The sequence below is a fragment of the Cyprinus carpio genome, chromosome B5, assembly GCF_018340385.1.
Source record: "Cyprinus carpio isolate SPL01 chromosome B5, ASM1834038v1, whole genome shotgun sequence".
NCBI lineage: Eukaryota > Metazoa > Chordata > Actinopteri > Cypriniformes > Cyprinidae > Cyprinus > Cyprinus carpio.
The window spans coordinates 6,410,824-6,432,933 of record NC_056601.1 but is presented as its reverse complement, the minus strand read 5'-3'; the positions used below and the strand labels follow the sequence as shown (position 1 = coordinate 6,432,933).

Genomic DNA, 22,110 nt, shown 5'->3' with positions numbered 1-22,110 from the left:
TTTGAACAGTAAGATTTTTAATGTTTTTGTAAAGAATTCTCTTCTGCTGACCAAGCCTGCATTTATTTGATCCAAAATACAGAAAGTTGCATTTGCTAAAGCAGTAATATTGGGAAATATTTTTACTGTTTTAAATAACTGCTTTCTATTTGAATATATTTTAAAATTTCATTACTCCAGTCTTACTCCAAGTGTAACAATATATACTATACCATTCAAAAGAAAAAAGAAGAATTGTAAAAGAGTCAGTATATATAGAAATTAAAACTTTTATTTAGCACATAAGTGATGATAAATACAATAATCATGTTACAAAGATGCTGTTCTTTCAATTAATCAAAAAAATAATAATAATAAATGTTTTTTTGAGTAGCAAATCAGAATATTAGAATGATTTCTGAAGCATTGTGTGACTGCAGTAATGATGCTTAAAATTCAGCTTTGAAAGTCAGCTTTGATTGTTCCTAATAAATTGTTTAACTGCACTCGCAAGTGAATCTCAAGTTATTTTGTGGGATAATTAAATATATTCTAAATAAATTACAAACATAAAAATATATACATTTATTTTGTCCTCACATTCTTTATTATAACTCTTCCCTCTTGGTCACACACCTGGCTGAAAGGGTCATTATGCAGCTTATTATCTGGTCCCTTGTCTTCTCAGGTGTGAATCACACAAATATTTATGGTCAATCACGCCTACTAGCATATGCCCTTTCGAAACAAAAACTGTCTTAGAAAATTTAAATCAATCTATTGTTTTCTGTGAGTGAGTAAACAAGATGATTTTCGCATCATTTTGAAGCAAAAATTCTAGGCTACAAGCTCCAGGTTTGACAGTCTTGTGAACAAATGTTCTCTAGGTGTTTTATGACTTTATTTCAGTGACTTCAAAATTGTAGTTTTGTATTGCCAACAAAAGTTACCTTCAATTAGCCTTTGCACTAACCAGTTCTTCAACTGCTCAACGCATAGTCTAGGATTTCAATTTAAAAGTGACAAAGTGAAAAGTGACGTGACGTACAGCCAAGTATGGTGACCCATACTCAGAATTCGTGCTCTGCATTTAACCCATCCAAAGTGCACACACACACAGCAGTGAACACACACACACACCGTGAACACACACCCGGAGCAGTGGGCAGCCATTGACTCGAACCCACAACCTTAGGGTTAGGAGTCAAACTCTCTAACCACTACGCCACGACTTCCCCTTAAAGTTGCCAATAATTGCCAAAAAAAATTATTTAAAGTCTGTCTTTGCATGAATACGGTGACAATTAAGATGTTTTCTATATTTAATTTGTCCACTTGGTCCAGCAGCTTGTGCTGCTTCATCATCATCTTCCTCAGTGCTGAAGCATTTCTGTAAAGCATGAAACTGTTTAATAAAAGTGGCAAACATTTGATGGAATGAAAAAATACACATTTGGTGGAATGTTGTGACCGCATAAACAACTTCGTAACATCAGGGTTTGAAATCACATGTAATGAAACTGGCAGAAAAAACATTTCTGTGCTTGTTCCACATCAGAGTATTCCAGTCATCTTCCTGCTTTAATTGGAGGCAAAGCCAAAGACACATTGTGTTGAAATGCCCTTTCATTCTCTGCTGTCCACAGCAGGGCCAGGGTGCTAATTGAGAAAAGCTACTGAAAATGACTACCTATCATTGTTAGACCTCTCAAGGTAACGATAATCTTCCGAGGTGGTTCAATTTGCAAGCAGCAAGTACTCAAGACCAGCCAGACCTTTATAATGCCCTCATTTTTCAGAACTTTACATCCTTCAAGACCAAGCATCCTTCCATGGAACAGCGAAAAACATTAGCTGGAAAGCTTCAGGAATAAGGATTTAATGGGCAAATCAACAGCCACAGATCTGCAGGCAAAAAAAGTCTCAGATTCTTTCACCATCTAGAGCCATGAATGCTTCTTCAATGTTAAAGCCCATTCAATGGCCTGAGTATTAATGAGCCGTAAGGATCATTTTAATTCTGTACCTTGAAAATGACTTGCCCTTTAACAGTTATGCTTTTTTGTATTTCTTCACACTGGGAAACTGCATAAAAGGCAAAGTAATAGCGCTAACAACTAATAATTTTTTAATTAAAGTAATTTACCTTGAATAATCTTGTAGACAGCGAAGACCTTGACAGAATAGGCTAATTGGTAAAAACTGCTGTGTTCAATGTCAAGTAGCCTAAGAAGTTTCCTTCACATTTAGTATGATGGAGTGCAAGAGATACGTATCTTTTGGAAGTTGACAATTGGATATTTAAAGTGTTTCACCAAGTGTTAAACTGCAAAAAGACAAAGCAACATAAAAGACAGCTTTTGTAGGTTGTGTGAAGGTTACCAACCGCAAGTGAGGGTTTGTTATCATCATTAGTGAGCAATTGACTTTGGTAGTGGATGACAATTAGATCTGATGACTTGAAGCTGTGGGTAAAAGCGCATTAAACAATTATATTTTAAGGTTTTAACCCTTTTAAACCTTTACATTTTTTGCTTTAAAAAAAAAAATATCAAGAGGACAGGAATGGTACCAACACATAAAACAGAGTATATATTTAAGCCTATATCTATAATACTTTAACCCCTATGCCACAGCTCCAACATGACTTTTCTACCATAGACCGCCTTATCTGCATTTAACAAGGCAGCCCACTTTAGGTGACATAGGTACTTGCATTTTAAACCTGTTCCTTCATCCACACAGCTTCTTCAGCCAAGCTTGTTAAGACACATTCTACACTTTGTACAGATGTTTCAGGTCGGCCTGACCTTGCCACCACAGACTAGAAGAGTTGTTCCTTTGCAGTAGTGATTCAGACTCCCCACAGCATACAGTCTAGTCTCTCTCTTTCTCTCCCTCCTCTAATTAAGATGCTCCCGTGGGCATGCTGCCTGCAGTACTGTCTAAGCGCTCTTCCCTCCCCTCACTCCTCAGAGAGGGAAGCTACATTGTCTGCTGTTCACACAGGTTATGCCTCGAGGAGAAAAATCCATTCCTGGGCCAATCTCTTTGAAGACACTGCAATCAATTAGATCTTTCCTAGCAAGAATTCTACGAAACGATTAGATCTGTTATGTGGTTACATTTTTATTTCTTCTGATGTGGACTCGATATGTTGAATAATGATGGTCCTAGATATTTATTTGCCACACGAGGAATTTAAAGTTAAAAATCTGTCATTACTCACTCATGTCATTGCAAATACATTTGCTTTTATATTTAATTTAATTATTAATAATTATTAATTTAATTTAATTTAAAAGCTAATTCACTAATTCAGTTGTTTTTATTCAGTAAAAACAACTAGCTAGTGTCACAGAATCATGTTTAGCATTAGGGATTCAGTAGTCAGTTCTTTTTTGGAAACTTTACAGATGTGGTTTCAATGGACTCCATAAAGTTTCCGCAAAAAATTCTACTTCTCTGTTCCACAGGGGAAAAAAATAATTGCATGCTGGATTGGAACTTCATGAGGGTGAATAATGACAGAATTTTCATTTTTTTGGTGAAACTATTCCGTTAATTAAATTTCCTTTGGTTTCTTCTTTACTTTTGCAATGTGTTTCTTGCGTTAAGTCATCCAGCTTAGAAAATACATTGTGTGACATCATCTACTTTATTGTTCTAATGAGAGAGGACTGTATTCCACAGTTGAAACAAAACATTTTCTTCCTTTGATTAGTTTTTTTGCTCATTACTTATGGTTTGGCAGCTAGTTTCACTTTTTATGGTAGAGTGAGAGGTACTGTAATTTATTCCATTGTCCTGAATAAATACTATGTTCATTTAATATAGTGTATATACAGTACATGGTTCTCCAGGATACTTGAAAAAATATCATGGCACTAACATGTACATATCCAAAAAGGCAAAATAGTGCCATAGTACTTTTTCTTACTGTTTTTAGGACTAAAACACATATGCCTCAGGGGTCATATGTACTGTAAAAATAAATCTGTTTTAGAGAATGAGAGTTAAAGCTTTGTGACACTTACATCTTCTTTATGTTCTTTAACATGAAGTAACTGCAGACATTTTAGCTGCACACTGACATGGATTTAACACAACACACTATTGCACAGAACACAGTAAGCTTAGTTCAGACAGAGAGAAAGAGGGACCTGGTAACAAATGTATTCCGACTTAGCTCACCTTTGATGTCAGTCCCACAAATCCAAGGTGCTTTGAGCACGTCTGTCCTTTAAGTCGAAGCAGAGAAGAGTCCCTTGTGGGAAAGATATTGTAATCCTTAGTAGAATAAGAATAAGCATGTTGAAGAATTGTTTTGTTGAAAGAGTTTCAGAAATTACCCCTGAGTCTCTGCAGTGCCGCTCAAAGATCATAGAGAAATAAAGAAAATACGATAGTGAAATAAAAATATTACCACAAATATTTAAGTTTTTAAATGGGTTCGCCTAGGTCAGTCTGCCTTTTAAGGTTCTGATGTTGATGTTCAGATGGTTTTGACTCAGAAATCCAGTTTTTGATGTCTGTGCTTTCCCTGCATGAACTGAGCATACTACTAACCCGAGGATTCATAGCTGAAGAAAAACCAAACTCATTGAATCTTTGATTATTTTTGGCTTTTTTACCAGTTTATAAGCAGTAACTGAGACCAAAGATAGGGAAGCATGGAAGGAGTCACCTACATGAGCATCACTGCACGTGTCCCACCAGGCCCCATCTCTGACCAGATTCCTTCCTGAATAGAGGCTCGGCATTATGCACACCCTAATTTGTGGAATGCTTATGAGTAAATGCAATGCCATGGCATTACTCTGTAACGAGGAGAAGAGAAACTATTTATAACTCTGAAGTAAACAATCCACAGCCACACATCTCGGCTCTTCATGTTCTCAGCTTGAACCCTGAGGGGGGGAGTGTGTGGTTGCACCGACTCACAGTTGTAATAAGTAAATAAACCTGCTAATGATGCAGCGTGGATTGGCCCCATCGCATGTATTTGATTCGTGTGTGTTGTCGTCTCTCTCTTGCAGCTGCTGTATCGAGCAGAGGTTCTTGGGAGGAGAGCTCCAGTTCCAGTCAATCCTTAACCCTCACGTCCACACGCATCCCGACTGACTGCTCAGCTGACATCAAAGGTACCCACCAAGCCCGGCTGTCTGCTTTTCACTTTCTCCCATTAATTACCGCGCATCATTTCACAAGTTGCACCACTCTACCTATTCCTTTATCATCATCCCATGAAATTATGCTGAAAGTCATGGATGTTTTACTTTTGTATCTTTGATTGCAGATTACTCATAAAACAGCTGAATGAATCCATATATAATAATGCATATACATTAGTTTGATTATACCATATTTTAAAGTATGTAGGTGAGGAAGAGTATTTATGTGTGTTTCAGAAACAATTTATTTGTACTGTACGTGTATGCAGGTGTTGAGCGAGCTTATATGAGTGGCCGTTTTCAGTTCATTTTTCTGTGGGGGATGAGTGGCAGGATCGCACCAGGGATTGTGGAGAAAAACAGCGACGTGTCATACAGTTTGAAATGCTCAATTCGATGCAAATGAGAAGCAAAAATGACAGATAGCAGTCAATCACCGAGGAAAAGACAGTGATGTCTGTCATAGTTTTTACAATCTGCTGATTGACCCCAACCTTTGGATCGGTAGTATATGTGTATAGTGAAACATGACACGGGACTCCACCATTGGTAATTTGGAATTATTTTGGATTCTCTACATGGTATGATGTTCGCTTTCAGTGTACAGTAGACAGTATAACATCCAATATACACTTTATTCACAAAGTAGTATCAAACACTACATTATAGTTTTTGTTGAGTTCTTACATTGTACAAATATCTACAGTAACAACCCTTAAAAAGGTAAAAGATATGCAACTGCTTAAGATATAAAGACTTTTTTATAGATTGGATCTAAATACAAGCGTATTTCATCTTACTGAACATGCAGATTTTTATATACTTTTTTTCTAAAGCTTTTTGTGTATTTTGTGTAAACTGGTACATTACTTAAAGCTTACTATTTTATGCACCGTTGCTTCTCAGTTGTTTCAGTGATTGTAAGTTATTTTAACTGGAAAATTACACAAACTTACTTGTACAGTATAGAATTTATGCAATGTACCATTATAATCAATTATACTCTTTAAAATGTAGTCCTTGTTTTAGGTTTGTATGCTACATATAGAATATGACGTGCAGATTTTAGTAATTGAAATTAATAATTGTGACAAATATCAATTCTGTTTTTTTTTTTTTTGATTGGGACAGATCTTCTGGTCCAGTGCACACTTAGCATGATATATTTTTTTCCCCCTCCGTATTCTCTTAGTATAATCAGTCGGTGAAGATGATGTATAATTCTTTGTGAAATGTGCATACTCTCTATGTAAATAAATAAAATGAGGATGCATCCTCTTTGAGAGGCGTCACAGCATGGCATGCCTTTGATTTTTTTTCACTGTACCCATAACACACTGTTATTTAAGGACTTGGAACCTGAGTGCAACTGAGGATATTCTTCTAAATCTCTCACTGCTGGTTCATTCAGAAAGGCTCCTCACATCCAGAGTCACTTCAAAGAACAAAGACGAGGAAAAAAAAATAAGGGGTAAACAATGGTTTTATTTCCCCGTTCTTTCCTACTCCTAGAAAACAAACTTATCTCTTATGCGTTTCATGGTGGAAACTGCTTTGAATTCCAAATTTAAGGCAATATTGACTATGACAATATAGTTTTTCTGAGGCAAAATGATAAAGCAATTTTCAAAGGCAGTCCTGCATAATTAATTCATTAATAATAATGAAAAACGAGTCTGGTGGTTTTAGTCTGAATGCATCCTCATTTTCATTAAGGTGATTTTATTGGCTACTGTGTCCTACTGAGTTAATGTTCATTAATTGCTCAGCTGTAGATTCTGTTTCATAAGTACTGTGTATTTGGACACAATGCTCATTTGCATTTTGCACACTATATAACAGGCATACACAGACTCAAGGTCTGTCTTATCACTTTAAAGTTATTGCTAACCCTCATTTTGTTCCAAACCCACAAGATGTTTCTTCACCTTTGAAAGAATAATACAGATATTTTTTAATACATCCTATTCATTAAGAGATTGTAAAAGAAATCCATATGAATGAAGCAGTTAAATCCAATTCTTCCGAAGAGACTTGATCAAGATCGCATGAAGCAAACATATTTGTGCTTCCATGGACCATATTTTATATTCTGTATGATCAACATTTATATGTGAATAAAAGCCTGTATTAATCTGTTCATTATCAAACTCATTGTGTCTCTTCAGAAGACTTGGATTTAACCATTTGATTCATCTGGATTTATTTTCACATCATGAAGTTCTTGAAATGTCAGAGTTTTGGGTGAATAGACTTCTAACAAAGTGACTGAAGTGTCTAGAACTATTTTGATTGTTGTTTTGAAGATGAACTAATATTTCATGGATTTGGAATAATGCAGTTTTCATTTTTGAGTGAGCTAGCCCTTACATTATCGTGTTTTTAGCTTGGTTATTTAGGTATCTGTGGTCAATCACATATTTTAATTGATAAGTATCTTTTGATGTAAATCTCTTGTGCGGATACTCCACAGTGAAGCCTAGAGAACTTCTCTAAAAGTCTTTTGATTCAAGCGATTTTCTATTCCCTCTCAGGGTTCATCTTTTGACACTCTTTGGGTTTGGAACAAAATATATTAGATTACCAAAAACCACCGGCCCATTATTCATCATAAGTGCCTCTGGGCCCTTAACCTCTGAGATGGTTAACGTCTCTTTGTTTGAATTTTGAGTGATTGAACTTAATGCATCCTTGATTTGGTATCTGAACTCAGGTGGAGGGTTGCAGATGAGTGTAAAAATGGGATCAGGTGCTACTGAGGGCCTTTTCTTTGGACTTCTTTTCTCTTAGCAGGAGCCTCGACCCAGAATTAACCTCCCTCTACCCAATGCTCTGCCATGATCTGAACCCACAAAACTGATCTCTGAACAGCACCAAATGGCCAATTCTCATTACTCTACAGACCCTGCACACACACCGATGGGCCTCAGGTGGAGCTGGACTGGTGATTTATTTATGTTGGACCTCTAGCCCCCAGAGGAGAAATGAGAGGGTTTATCTTTTTGAAGATGGGATTGGCTGGGGTAAATGAAATGAGACCATTCTCTAATGGGGGGTGTTTCTGTTCCAACCAGTTTTCCATCTAGTTGGCCATTCCTTATCCATCTGCAGCAATCCTGCATTAGTATTGCTTTGCCAAGGTAACAATACTCATCCCTTATCATTTTCGCTACAGACATCAATGAAAATATGATAAACTGTGCAGCTTCTTAGTGTTAAGGCCTGTGATGTTTGCTAAGAAATTGTCAGGCCAACTCCAACATTGTGTAGGTGAGTTTTGGATGGTAAAAATTTTATACTTCCTATGCTGCCTTATATAACCGCCTTTCTCAGTGTTTCATAAGCTTGTATTGTTCCAGGTTTCTTGGGTTGAGATGTAACAATTTTTTGCACTGTAAACACAATTGTCTCAATGTTTTCTCACCTGAACAGAAGTAAAGTTGATGTTTCCTGTGTTTAGCTTCATACCGTAGGTGTTCCCCAACCCCTGATGGATTTGTTGTTGAGGTTTTTTCAAGTCAAGGCTTTTAAATGTGCCTCTGCTGCTGCATCTCATCTCTGGAACCACGCAGAAAGCTCCAACCGCGTTTGTAAATTTATTACACAGCTATTTTTAGCACCAGGGTTTATGCTGCAGCGTATTTATCCCAGAGGAAAAACACTGTGCCAGTATGAGCACAGTTCATATGAAGTAAAGCCTGTTCTGCCCATTAGTAATTGTTACAAAACCCTATGTATTGTGTCCTTTTTGTTTTGCTTTATCTATTTTGTATATAATATAACCTATAACAGATTTGTCAGTTAGATTAGATTTGTCTCTTTTAACAAAAAGTTACTAAAATAGTTTAGTTGCAAGGTGTATTACAGGGACCATCTCCCAGGTAAAACAAGGGTAAGTAACATCATATTGGTGACAGTTTAAAAAGCCTCTTGTGGAGTTCAAACCTATAACCTTTCAGTTACCAGGAATGTTTTTAACCTCTAGACAAGTCCTTCATTCTGTTAAATGGATTATTATTTATTCACCCTTATGTTGTTTCAATCCTCCAATTGTTTGGATCCCAGGGTTCTTCAAAATGTATTTTGTGTTTGTCAGAAGATAGTAAGTCATACAGGTTGTGAATAATATTAGGGTGAGTAAATAATAGAATGTTAATAGAACTATTCTTTTAAATGTATCTGTATTGTTGGCAAAATGGCTCTTTCATCTTTGTTAGTCTATAGTACAATCATTAGATCAGATATTGTCATCAGTGCAGTAAAACCCTTTGTAAGGTTAATGCAGCGTACAGATGGGATATTCCTGCAAGAACAGTTAACTGACAATGAACATTCTCTTTTTTTATTCTCCAAACTATTAGCAAAACCAGCTCCAAAGCAGGACTGGAATGCTTCACTACTTTGGACTATTTTAAGCATAGTCCGATGGACTGTGGTCATGATAAGTGCAGTGGGCTTGTCTGACATGCCTGTCATTCTCCTGCTGATACTTAGAGAGGCAGGGACCGGTTTCCCATCAGCTCCTGAACTCCCTGAAATAGGGAGTATGGGATAGGCAGCCTCTGTAATCCTAAAGCAGGGGTTCATCATAATAACGTCTCATGATCATAGCTCAGTTAATCCCATGATGAGAGTGCTGTGCCCTGACGCAGTAAAGATTTTGATAGCAGCACTTAAATTAAGGTTTGGGCAACCTCTTAACATGTTACTTTCTTTCTGTGTGTAATTTTGAATAGTACTATTACTATAGCACTAAAGCAATCCAGATATAAATCTTGAGTAGGTGTAAGGTATATTAATTGGCGAAATTAATAAATGGTGTTTGCTAAGGAAAGTCACCATTACTATTGTTCATACTTGGAGTTAGGGATTAGACCAAACCCTTTTTGGCATGTAAATCATTCTAGACCTTTTGTGATAAAGATATGAATGATACATCATTCTGCTTTTTTAGGAGGAGTGAGCTGTTTACAGATTTGGACAAAAAAAAAAAATTCCCTTGCACTGAGGGATGGATCCAAGCCAGATTCTAAATTTGAATTGAGGTTGCAGGATGCAGAATTGTAATTAGAATTTGAAAGTATGGAAACATAATTAATTTTTAACTAGAAATACAAAGATTGTCATGATAAAATTGGATGAATGGATGGTTGGATAGATAAGATGCCAATGTAAGCATGTAGATATGTTCATATATATATTCAACTATATTTAATACGTAACATTTTGTAAACCCAGCTGGGAGATCAGTTCATTTCTCATGAAAGGCTAAAAGTTATCTGTTAATCACATCTAACCGTTTACATCTCCGATAATGGAAGTTTATCTGTTTTCACATTGTCGCCACATTTTTATTGACTTACATTTTTCATGATAAGTTATCACATTTTTGTGAACGTGTCTTATCTAGCAGATAAAAGGTATTTTCCAAAGGCAAGAGCAACAGCAGAGGCAGATCGGCTCCCTTTGCTAGACCTTGTGCAGTTGTTCTTTATACCCAGAACAAGACTGTAGTACAATGCCTTGCCGTTAGAGTAGTGTCAGAATGGTGCTTAAGATAAATAAATGATCAGCCAGAAACAAACATCAAAGCCTGTGTGTGTACTGTGCTGCGCTTCAAAGGGAATAGGACCTTCACACCGACTGTTCTGCAGAGAATAGCGTGTTTGTGATACTGTTTGTGTGTGTCCATTTGTGGTTTTGGTTTAATGGAGAATTAAAAACAACAACTGTATAATGTGCTTAGAAAAGTATTAATCTACACCAGCCCCCTTTTCCATCCCATACTCAGTCTGGCCCCCTTCGTCTCTGTACACCTGTCCCCTGACAGCCCAATCCAATCTACTTTGCTCAAAGTCAGCGAGTGAGGTTTCAGTAGTCATTTATCATTCTCTAGCATCTTCTCATTCATTTCTTTATCTTCATTCGCTTTAAGTCCCCAGGAAACAGAGTAGAATTCTGTCTATTATGTTTATAATGTCAGGGTGTTATCTAACCTGTGATTTCTTCTGTCTTTCTCTCCCTCTGCAGCCAGCTCACGCTCGCGCTCTCTCTCTTTGCCTCCCGCTGGGCACATCTCCTCCCGTCTGTCCTTATAGGGGGATGTCTGTCCTCTAACTGCCTTTCTCTCCACTAACTGCTAGGTGTGTATGCAGGTGAACTGGTTTTGAACCATGCCTCAACCCTTGGTTTTTTTCATCTTTATGCTCTATGGGAAGCTTCCATTATCTAAATTTTGTCAACTTTGACAATGGGAGAGGTTCATTGTGCATCGCATGAATGATGTGATCATGTTGATTTAGAGTTCAGCATGCCTGTATTATGTCGATGTGTGGTGAATTTAGTCTGGAACTATAGTGAGTATGTTTTGTGGCATATGCATGTTAATTTTGGCTATTTGTGATTGCTATATGCCAAGAGTAAAGTATTAAGCTTCCCATAAAGGAATTGCTGCTCATCGTACAGTGCAGACTCTTCATCTGCAGCATTTGGTGAATGGATAATGTTACATTGTTAGGTTTTAGGTCACATTGTCAGTATTAAAGGAATAGTTAAGCCAGAAATGAATATTTACTCATCCTCATGTTATTCCAAGTAAGTATGACTTTATTTCTTATGTGGAACACAAAAAGAGAAAGTGAAAATGGATGGGGAGGACTAGAAGTAGTGGTCCACACGACTTGTGCTATTTTTCTGGTGTTATGTGCTGGTTTGATAGCATATTTGTGTGGTGAACATGGGTGGCACTAAGGGTGGGCTTTCGGACTTAAACGTAAAACACTAATTGTTTTTTACTCTTAGTGATTATTATATCAGAAGCGCTCATTTAAGCAGTCTTGTAAACACAAACACTAGACTGTATGCATCTACAATGCACACCGGTCTATGTTTTTCTTGTCTTTTTTATTTATTCATTAGGAATGTGTTTTAAAAGTAAGCTTTTGATTTAGTTTTATCCCTAGTAAAAATTACAGTATGTCTTATGTGTTTATTTTTTTCCCTAGTAAAAATTATGTCTATTTTATTTATTTTATAGTATAGAATATTCCAAAATTTATATGAATTTATATTCATGAATATCCCCTGACCCTATAAGTTGTTCAGTTCTTTGCTTTCAATGCGCTTTTAATGGAAAAGAGAAATGCTGCTATAAATAGCGTCTTTTTATGTTCCACAGAAGAAGAAAAAAGTACAGAGTGTGTAATGTTAAAAGAATTTACATTTTTGGCTGAACTGTCCCTTTAAATGGCTATTTCTTTTGTCCTGGATCCTTCTCTCTCCCCTATTTACCCTGCCCTTTAATCAGCATATAATTTTGGGTGCTGCCATGGAAGAATATGACGTGCCGTCAGCTGCCAGTATCCTGGCATCAGTCAAAGAGCAGGAGGCACGCTTTGAGCGTCTGACCAGGGCCCTTGAAGAGGAACGCCGCAATGTCTCCTTACAGCTGGAACGCAGCAGTCTACCCTCTGATCGACTGGTGGGTGGCACCACAGGCGGGAGCAACCAACCGCTGGCCTGGCAACAGATGGTCATGCAGGTAAATCATTCCAGCTTGGCCAGTCATGCGTCAGTCTGTGTGAATGAACAAAGCAGCCCCATACCTTGTCTCATGCTGATGCTGCATCATTTCCACTGTTTTCATGAAATCAGTCTATCTGTATCTCATTTACCTTGAGCTGTGTTTGGCTGTGCTTAGCTATTGCTCTGGGTTTTGTTCAGAAGTGACTCATCATTTGTACTTAGGATGAGTTGTCTTTACACTAATTTTTTCTTCTCATCTCTCTCTGCCACATGCTTTTTCATATTATCTCATAGGCCGTAATGTTTTCTTTGGGTTCCTCATGGCGCTAAGGCAAATTTGTGTCTGAGGCAGTGATGTTATAAGGATGCCTTCCTAAAGTCAATATGAGAGGAAATAAAATTTATACCATTGCAGTTTTACAGTGCAAACTTTATTTTAAGGTGTTCATGCTGTTAACAAACCATTAACTACCACTTTTGTCTCCATAAACTCCTAATTTGCTGCTATAAAATAGTTAAGTATGGTAGTTGTTAAGTTTAGATATTGGGTAGGATTAGGGATGTATAATATGGTCATGCAGAATATGTGCTTTTTAAGCACTTATAAACAGCCAATATGTTAAGGCTAATAAGCAACTAGTTAATAGTGAGAATTGGTCCCTATGCTAAAGTGTTACCAAAACATTGTTCACTCGAGTCAAAGTAGTAGGGAATTACAAAATAACAAATTGTAGGTCTATAAACAAGCTTCTAGAGTCCCACATTTCATTTTATTTTGTCTAAAAGATGTAGAAAGAAAAATGTAAAAAGCTAAAAACTTTATTTTAGTAAATTATTTTTCTGTTAGGCCTTTTTGGTGGGACATTTGTCCACCTGTAGCTGCACCCCTTAAGCTTTACTGACTTCGGATCTGTACCTTTTTCCATTGTTTTCGCACTTTGTCTGCTTTCACTTTGTTGTTGTAAACTAAGTTGCAATAACCTTTCATCAATCAATTCAAATACCACTGGACTGGAAAGTATATGTAATCAATAAAAGTTAACCACTGGATTGCATCCAGATCAACAATGGACAATATGGTGATTTTATTTTTATTTTCTTCCCCAAACATAATTCAGAGAGGTTTCTGTGGGTTGCTTGTGGGAAGGCTGATAAAATTATTTCCATGTTAGCAATCAGTTAGTGGACAATTTGGAGTCATACTCTACACGTCTATGTGATGGCAACACCATATCATTTATTTCTGACTTACTCTGGAGGTGCATGTGTAGTGTTCCTTCATCATCATCGTCAAAGGGAGAAATATTTTGACTACTTTGAGAAAAAAAGCTAGATCTTTTTTCACTGCTAAGATTCTGATTCTCTGTCTCTTCCATTAAAGGGTTAGTTCACCCAAAAATGAAAATTAGCCCATGAATTACTCACCCTCAAGGCATCCTAGGTGTATATTACTTTTTTTCATTCAGAAGAAACCAGTCGGATTAATTTTAAAAATAGTCTTTAATCTTCCAAGCTGTTTAATAGCAGTCAGCGGGTGTTGCAGTTCATCAGTCCAAAAGAAGTGAAATAAAGCGCACTAGTGAACTGCCTTTTATTTATCCAGATAATCCACTCAATCTTTTACACACACCTGTAGCGAATAGATGCGTTTTTGTAAGAAAAATAACCATATTTAAAACGTAATAATCGATTTAATCTAACTTGCGCTCACTGTTGTACACCGAAGCAGATCCGGGCGGATGAGGTAGGACGTTGGTGTTGCGCATGCGCCTCTCAGAAGTGACAAATTCGGAAACAAAACAACGGTCATGAATTAGAAGTACAAAACGAGCATTTGCAAAGAAGAATGTTGGAGGATTTCGATATAAGCCAAGAGGAGACTGTTTTTCCTTTGCTAAATTAAGGAAACTTTGCTTGCTTTGCTCCATGTAAACAAACGTTGGTTTTCATGAGACTCACCAGCACAACGCTGACATCTTCCCGAAGCTGCTTCTGTGTACAACTGTTGGCACAAGCTAGATTAAAGTGATTATTACATTTTGAATATGGATATTTTTCTTATAAAAACGCATTGATTCACTACAGGAGGCCTTTGTTCCCCCCTCAGAGCCATGTGAGTCACTTTTTATTATGGACGGATGTGCTTTATTTCACTTCTTTTGGACTGATGAACTGCAACACACGCATAGGATGGCTTGAGGGTTAGTAAATAATTGGGTGAACTATCCCTTTAAGTGTTTAGCCTGTGTACTGCCCTTACCTGCCCATAAAGCTTGAATTTTACTCCTTTCTGCCTAACATGACAGCTTGAAAATTAGCTTGATCTTCCACATGTTGGTTAACTGTCAGAAGGCCTTGCATGTTACAGAATCAGTTTGCCGAAACTGACATCTTCTGTCTAGATGTCTGTCTTTATATCCTGTGTCACTTCCTTTCTCAGTGAGAATTTAGCAGAATTAAGCTTAAAGATCACAAACCGCACAGTGATTAGGATCAAAAGCTGGTGGATTTATGTCGCTGATGTTGTTACCAGAGGTGATGTTGCTGCTGGTGTTATCTACTGTGGACAAGTGTAACCTATATACAGTTGTGCTCATAAGTTTACATACCCCTTGCAGAATAAACAAATATATTCATAATTTAAACTAAATAAGAGTGAAAACTGCTATTTAAAATTTTTATTTTTTTATTTAGTACTGTCTTGAATAAGCTATTTCACATCATAGATGTTTATACTGTATATATTTTCCACAAGAAAAAAATAATAACTGAATTTATAAAAATGACCTCGTTCAAAAGTTTACCTACAGTACTCTTGATTCCTAATACCCCCCAGCTCTTAATGCATGGTTTTTCCTTTTGGAGCATTGGTGAGCGTTTGAACTTTCTATAATAGTTGCATATGAATCCCTCAGTTGTTCTCAGTGTGAAAAGATGGATCTCAAAATCATACAGTCATTTTTGGAAATGGTTAAAATATGCAAAATATTACTAAATAAATTACTAAATAAAAAATAACACGCAATTTTCATGAGTTCTCTTATTAAAATTAATAATATATTTGTATATTCTGCAAGGGTTATGTAAAATTATGAGCACTGTATATCTGTAGTTCAGCTGATATGGTTTTAATTAATATAAATGTATAAATATTTAAAATGAATAAGTATATGTTTGTCTTTTAAGGTTGATATCTTCAGATATTTTCTTTCAGCAGTTCTTCCATGCTTTCATTGTATCAGTGGCTTTTCTTTTTGCCTTTTAAATCTCAGTGTTTTATAATTTGAAAATGGTCCATATGCATGCAGTTTCTTGGAATGTTGTATGAATAATTGGCACTGCTGCAGTTGTTGTGGTTCTGCAGGTGCGCCTCATTCATCTTGTGTCTTGTACTCATTAATACTGTATTGGGAGGTGTATCAGGTGTTAATAGATTTGATTCCCAAAGAATAAAAGGACTCACCTCATTCACGGTTTTATCTTCGGTCTGTTTACTGAGTGGAGACATTGATTTATTTTGTTTTTAAGCCTTTATTATTTTTCACAAGGCCTAAAAGGTCACAGAATGACAGAGGTACACAATAGGACTCCATCAATGGCAGACCTACCCCAGCAACTCTGACACCATAAACAGCTTTTCTTTAAAGTAACCTCAACTGTCTCACGTGTAAGTAATGTTCAGAGGTCGTGACCTGAGGCAGTACAAGGAACATCACAGCTACTTCTTCCTGGAATCTAGAACGCTATTTAAAATTCAGGAAGTGTCTGGAGGACTGAAGCTTGGTTTCTGTGGCTCTGTTTAAATGTTTTGAGTCTGAAAGGCCTGTGGAAAAAAAAAGCCCCTGCTTTGATCAGTGCTGTCTGTGATAAGACACAAAGAGATGATATGGTACACCACTGCTCAGTTTCCTCAGTTTAACTGTACAGGTCCACAGGTGTGAGGAGCACAGCTGACATTTTCACTTTCTTCTGTAAACGCTGAGAAAAGAGAAGTGAAAAATTCCAGGCTCCATTTTAATAAAATATGTTTTACTTATGTTAGATTATCCTCCTTGAAAAATGTGTATATGTTATCATTTCTGTTATTATTTGTTGTTATTATTTTAAATGTACTGTAAGTGATGACTTTTTTTAATACATACTGGATGTACATTTTTCAGACATACCCTATAAAGCTTGTCCTTTCTTTTTGGGTGTATTTCCTCCATGCCTGTGGACACGTTGGGTTAGCCGCAAAACACAAGGAAGCTCGCTGCGGGGAAAAGCCTGGGAGGCCCAGAGTCTTGTAAATCACCTGCTTAACAATGACTTTCTCACCCTCCTCCCACACACATACACAATCTCTCATGCCACCTCGTTTCCAGTCCCATTAGGAAAAGTCAAACCTCTTGTAAAACTATAATTAAAGCAGCAGTGAAACTGCCTGCATTGCTTATTTTCTTTCTCACACCTCTCATTTCGCTTTTTTCTGCTCTCACACATACATAGTGCTAACAGTTTTTTCTACTCAACTTTTTTTTTCTCCTTTTAGGTTCCAGAAGTTTTCCTTTGAAAATGACAAATGTGACAAAATATGGGGCAATAAGGAAATGTGGAATATTTGTGTATGCACATGACTAAAAAAAATTCCACAAATATTATTAATGAGATGGTTTTATGCCTAAATGTCTTCTTAATGCCATGAGGAAAACAGCATATCTTAGTGAAAATAATGTTGACGTTTGCATGCATCAGGTATTTTTCAGCTGTGATCATTGTAGTGATACGAAAGCTACATGAATGGTAATGGTTTTATCATGTGAGAGAGTCTCTGGGCATGTGATCGTCAATGATGTGCTTAAATGTGCCTCACAGAGCTGCTTGGAAAAAGTTGCTGTTGTTAGGTCATACTTTATTTTCAATAAGAAGTGCAGGCAGAATGGAGAGTAAAACTGCTGTGAATGAGCTAAGAAAAGTAGAGTGAAAATCCTCTTATATTCCCCTAAAAACCACACACAAAATCACATATAACAATACACACCCACTAATAATACTATAATATTTCTTTCATAATACATTAATCCTGTGAGTAATCCCTATTTTTGATATGTCTGCAGGTGTTAGAAAGGTGAATCTGCTCGTGTGTTTCATAATGCTGGCACACTGAAGGACAGGCGCTCTCATTGAGGAGTGGGAATAGCTGCATTCTTTGTATTCAGAGCAGCTGCAGGTGCCCACAGCTATTCATATTCTACAGAGGGCTACTCAGACCGCTCTCATCCCCATTCCACAATCCATCAAATGATTAATCCTCTAAAAGCCCTAAAATACACAAAGAACAGCGTTTTCTCACTTTTTTCTTTTCACAATGTTGCTTTATCTTTTTTTCTCACTCTCTGAGTATAAATAATGTCATGTCCAGCATTTCCTGTGTTGTAATCTGAGTGCTGGGTGATGTTTAATTTCTGTCTTAATAGTTTTATTGGTAACCCTTTACAATCAAGTCCCATCAGCTAAAATTAGTTAATAAATTAAGTAATATTAACTAACAATAAGCAATACATTTGTTGCAGTATTTATTAATCTTTCACTATTAGCTCTTGTTACCTCAGGTTCATTAAATAATATTAACAAATACAACTTATGATTTTAGCTTAAGTAACTATATTGAAATACCTATGTTGGAATTAACTAAGATCAATAAATGCTTTAGCATTTATAGTTTTTTGATAAGTTTAGTTATCTAATGTTAAAAACTGAAACTGTAATTACATATGCTGAAAAACATGGTGGATTTAAGGTGAAAGCTAGATTTTTACTTTGCTGTAAGCTAATTATATAAAACCACTTTCAACAGTGTTGGGGTTAAAGCATTAGAAGCAACGCAAGTTATGTAATCAGATTACTTTTTTAAAAAAAAAATAACTAGTAAACATTACTTTCAATTTTACAAAGAAATATCCAAGTTATTTTTTCAAATAAGTCACACAAGTTATTTTGTTTTCCCATTTATTCACTGACATCTCTTCTGTACCCGTGTTGGGAGAAATTGTGAGTGAGGTGCAAAGGCACTTCTTTCAGCCTAAAATGTAAAAATGCTAAAAATATTACTTTTGAGTTTTTTGTTCATAAATAAACTAAAGAGCAAACCTGGCCCAGGTGACAAAAAGTAACGCAAAAGTAAGATAATGCATTACTTTCAATAAACAGTAACTATACGCAATTATGCAAACTTTTTTTATGGAGTAAAGCAATATTGCAATGCATTACTTTTAAAAGTAACTTTCCCCAAAACTATAATCTATCATTCAAAAAATTTTTTTTGTGATTGTCGTTTTAAAGAAATGAACAGTTTTATTCAGTACAGATTACATTGATCTAAAGTGACAGTCAAAGAATCCTGAAAAAAAAAGAATGTGTCAAGGTGTCAACAAATATTAAGCCGCATTAACTGTATTTTTAATATATTCATAGTAAATAATCATCAAACAGCCATTGGCAAACAGTGATATTCACAATGTTGTATTAGCAAAATCATTGTGTGTATACATTATATTGTAAACGCTCAGTATATCACCCAGCCCTAATCAATCCGGGACACTATTAGTAGTCTAGCTGTCTATAATATTGGTCTATAACTAACTCGTCAGCTACTGAATGAGGTTGAAGGTCTCCTGATTATTCCGTATTCTTAACCATACCAGCAGGAGTGACTTTGGAACTACTTAAAAGACCAACTGCTGTTCACTCAGTGGATCCTGAACTCATGTGTTTAAAATAAGAATGTCTTGCTTTATGAGACCCCGAAGTCACTCCAGGAATGTGACCCCTTTACTTGGCATGTTCATATATAACCAAACAAGTATGTGTGCTTGACCCTCTTATTGGGAGTCTAAATTGAAACCACTTGAAGTGTGTAAAATGCACTGTTACTTGAAAGAGTTGTTCGGAGACTTCAACGCTGACTTTTAATATAGTGGTTGTCTTAAAGTGGTTTAGCACCACAGTTGTTGATGGGTAATGATCGAAGATATAGCTGATGATTACCTGTACATTTCTACAGAAATAGGTTGATTTAACAACTTATTCCAATATAGAGTTAGAAATGTTGTTTAAAATGGCATTTAAACAAGGAAAGCAAAAAGTATTGATATTTTTATTTGACTTTCTCCTAAAGGATTTAAATAGTCATCACTCTGTGTGGCAGGTAGCGCATTATAGGATCAGCTAAATTACTTTGTTTTATTCTCCTGTTGTTTTCCCATTGATATGAATTGTGTAATATTTCTGTCTGGTCTCTGGTGGCTTTATTGACTTTGTGTGTGCATGGAAAGACTCATTTCTGCTCTTTATATTTATCCAGAGTTTGGTGTGCATATCCAGACTGCCAGTCATTTACCTTATTACCAGGGCCCTGGTCTATTTACACGTTGTGTCATAACAAGACTTGATTTGAGCAGAGGACTGGATAATGAGCTTTGAGTAAGTGAGTGTTTTGAGAGCAGCTACTGTGTGAGATTGTCGGTATGACACAGTAGGACAGCTCAGACTGAAAGCAGTGTGGTGTGGAGATTATATTTAAAGGTAGTTTGAAGGAGATGGTTATCACAACAGTGTGAGATGTAGTGTGGTTAAATAAATAGTTCATCAGTATTGTCAGTATTTACTCACAAGCTCCAAAATGACAAAAAAGTATCAAAGGTGCCATGAGTTGTGATGTATTTTCAAGTCATGTGATAGCTTTGTGTGAGGAATACCCCAAATTTACATTGTTGTTCCCTGATAATCTTCCCCTCCAGTGGGTTGAAGCTGAATAATTGAAACAGTGGGTTGAACTCAAGAACAAATCATTCATACCTGTTTTGTGAACTGGATCAATGGATTAATCGAAAAGATCCAACTCAGTAGAGTGATTCTTTGTGGATCTGGCATTGTTGATTATAATATGAACACACCATGGAGAGCAAATGAAATTTTCATTGAGTATTTTGGTTTGACTTTAGAATATAGAGTCATATGGACTAGTTTTATGCTATTTTTGGTGATTGTTGCATCATTTCAGAGCTTAACAACTTAACTATCTTCATTCACTTTCATTATATTGAAAAGAATGGCCAGGATATTCTTCAGAAATTCACCTTTTATGTTCGACAGAAAAACAGACATTTGGGTTGGAACAAGTAAGGTAAATATAGATTGAATTTATATTTTTGGTGAAACTATTACTTTTAATGCTAAATTTTATGCTCCCCATTTTCCCTTTTTTAGTTTTGATTCTTCATTTCTCTCTCAGGATCTCATTTACAGGATCTGTGTTGTTGTCAAGAACCAAGACTGACATTTTTGTGTTTGATCATGCATATCAAGAGAAACAATGTTGTATGTTTATTTCCCAGTCTGCAGTCCCACAATTTTTTTGTATTAAATATAATCAGTGCTCATCAGAGGTGATGCATTTAAAATGTGATCTTTGCTGAGTCGCCACCTTTGAATACTTCTAATGATGAAATTCATTACATTCCAAATCTGGGAGTGCTGCAACCCTAAGCAAACATCACACATTGTCTTGAGCAAAAGCTTTCTCAAATATTCAGTGCTCATAAATATATTTATGAGGCTAAAACAGCCGTTTTGATCTTTCTTATCCTTTCTTGTTCGTTTCGTTATCTGTTTTCTCTTTTTGTCTTTCTCTCTGCAATAGTCCAAGTTAACCTTTCCCAGCATCTGTTCCATCGTAGTACCTCCTCGGGCATGAGTCCACTAAAACGTTCTGATTGCTTTTAGTTTGTTTATTTATCAACACTTTTTCTGTTGACGTGTTTATACTGTTCAGCGACCACAGGGCGTTCTGCAGTCTGTTTGGTGTCAGACTCTGTAGTAGAAAAAGAAGCAAATTCATTCAGGCCGACTGCAGATTCAGGCTGTTACTGCTAGATAAGACATGATGCTCTTCAGTATGGGGGTGTGTTTGTGCTGACTGTTGTTCGAAGTTTGAGAAGGATTTGGTTTTGAAGTAAAAAAGTGTGCGAACTCCGAGATGGAATATTTTCAGCTTTGACAGTTTTATTGAAGCATTTCTACTCAGAGTTTGCACTCGAATCTGGAGTTTCTTGGTCAAATAAGTTCATAAAGTTACGTTTGACTGAGACACAGGCTTGTAATTACAAATTAGTTGTAAGCCTATGGTTTATTTTTTGAAACCTAACTTTGTGTTAGGGTGGGTGTTCACAGTGTTAGATTGGCATACATTACTGTTGTTGTTTTTTCAAACAAGCTGTCAATTATTTTAAATATTTGCTTGAATTTGAACACAAAAATTAGGGATAGTTTACCCCAAAATGAAAATTTTATGGTTATCTGCTTACCGCCAGGACATCCAAGATGTAGGTGACTTTGTTTTTTCACTTGAACACAAACAAATATTTTTAACTCAAACCGTTGCAGTCTGTCAGTC

At 36.3% G+C, this 22,110-nt stretch overlaps 1 protein-coding gene across 11 annotated transcripts in view; it reads left to right on the top strand.

The window, feature by feature from the left end:
• Positions 1 to 22,110, top strand: part of arvcfb (ARVCF delta catenin family member b) — a 180,442-nt gene that overhangs the window by 62,034 nt on the left and 96,298 nt on the right. For 9 of the 11 annotated variants that reach the window (XM_042723925.1, XM_042723928.1, XM_042723926.1 and 6 more), the window contains exons 2-4: positions 5,019 to 5,123; positions 11,184 to 11,296; positions 12,460 to 12,693. In XM_042723925.1, the coding sequence (XP_042579859.1) occupies positions 12,481 to 12,693 (213 nt within the window). In that variant the 5' untranslated portion in view covers positions 5,019 to 5,123; positions 11,184 to 11,296; positions 12,460 to 12,480. The remainder of the gene's footprint in view (positions 1 to 5,018; positions 5,124 to 11,183; positions 11,297 to 12,459; positions 12,694 to 22,110) is intronic. The other 2 variants (XM_042723924.1, XM_042723933.1) reach the window with 2 other exon arrangements.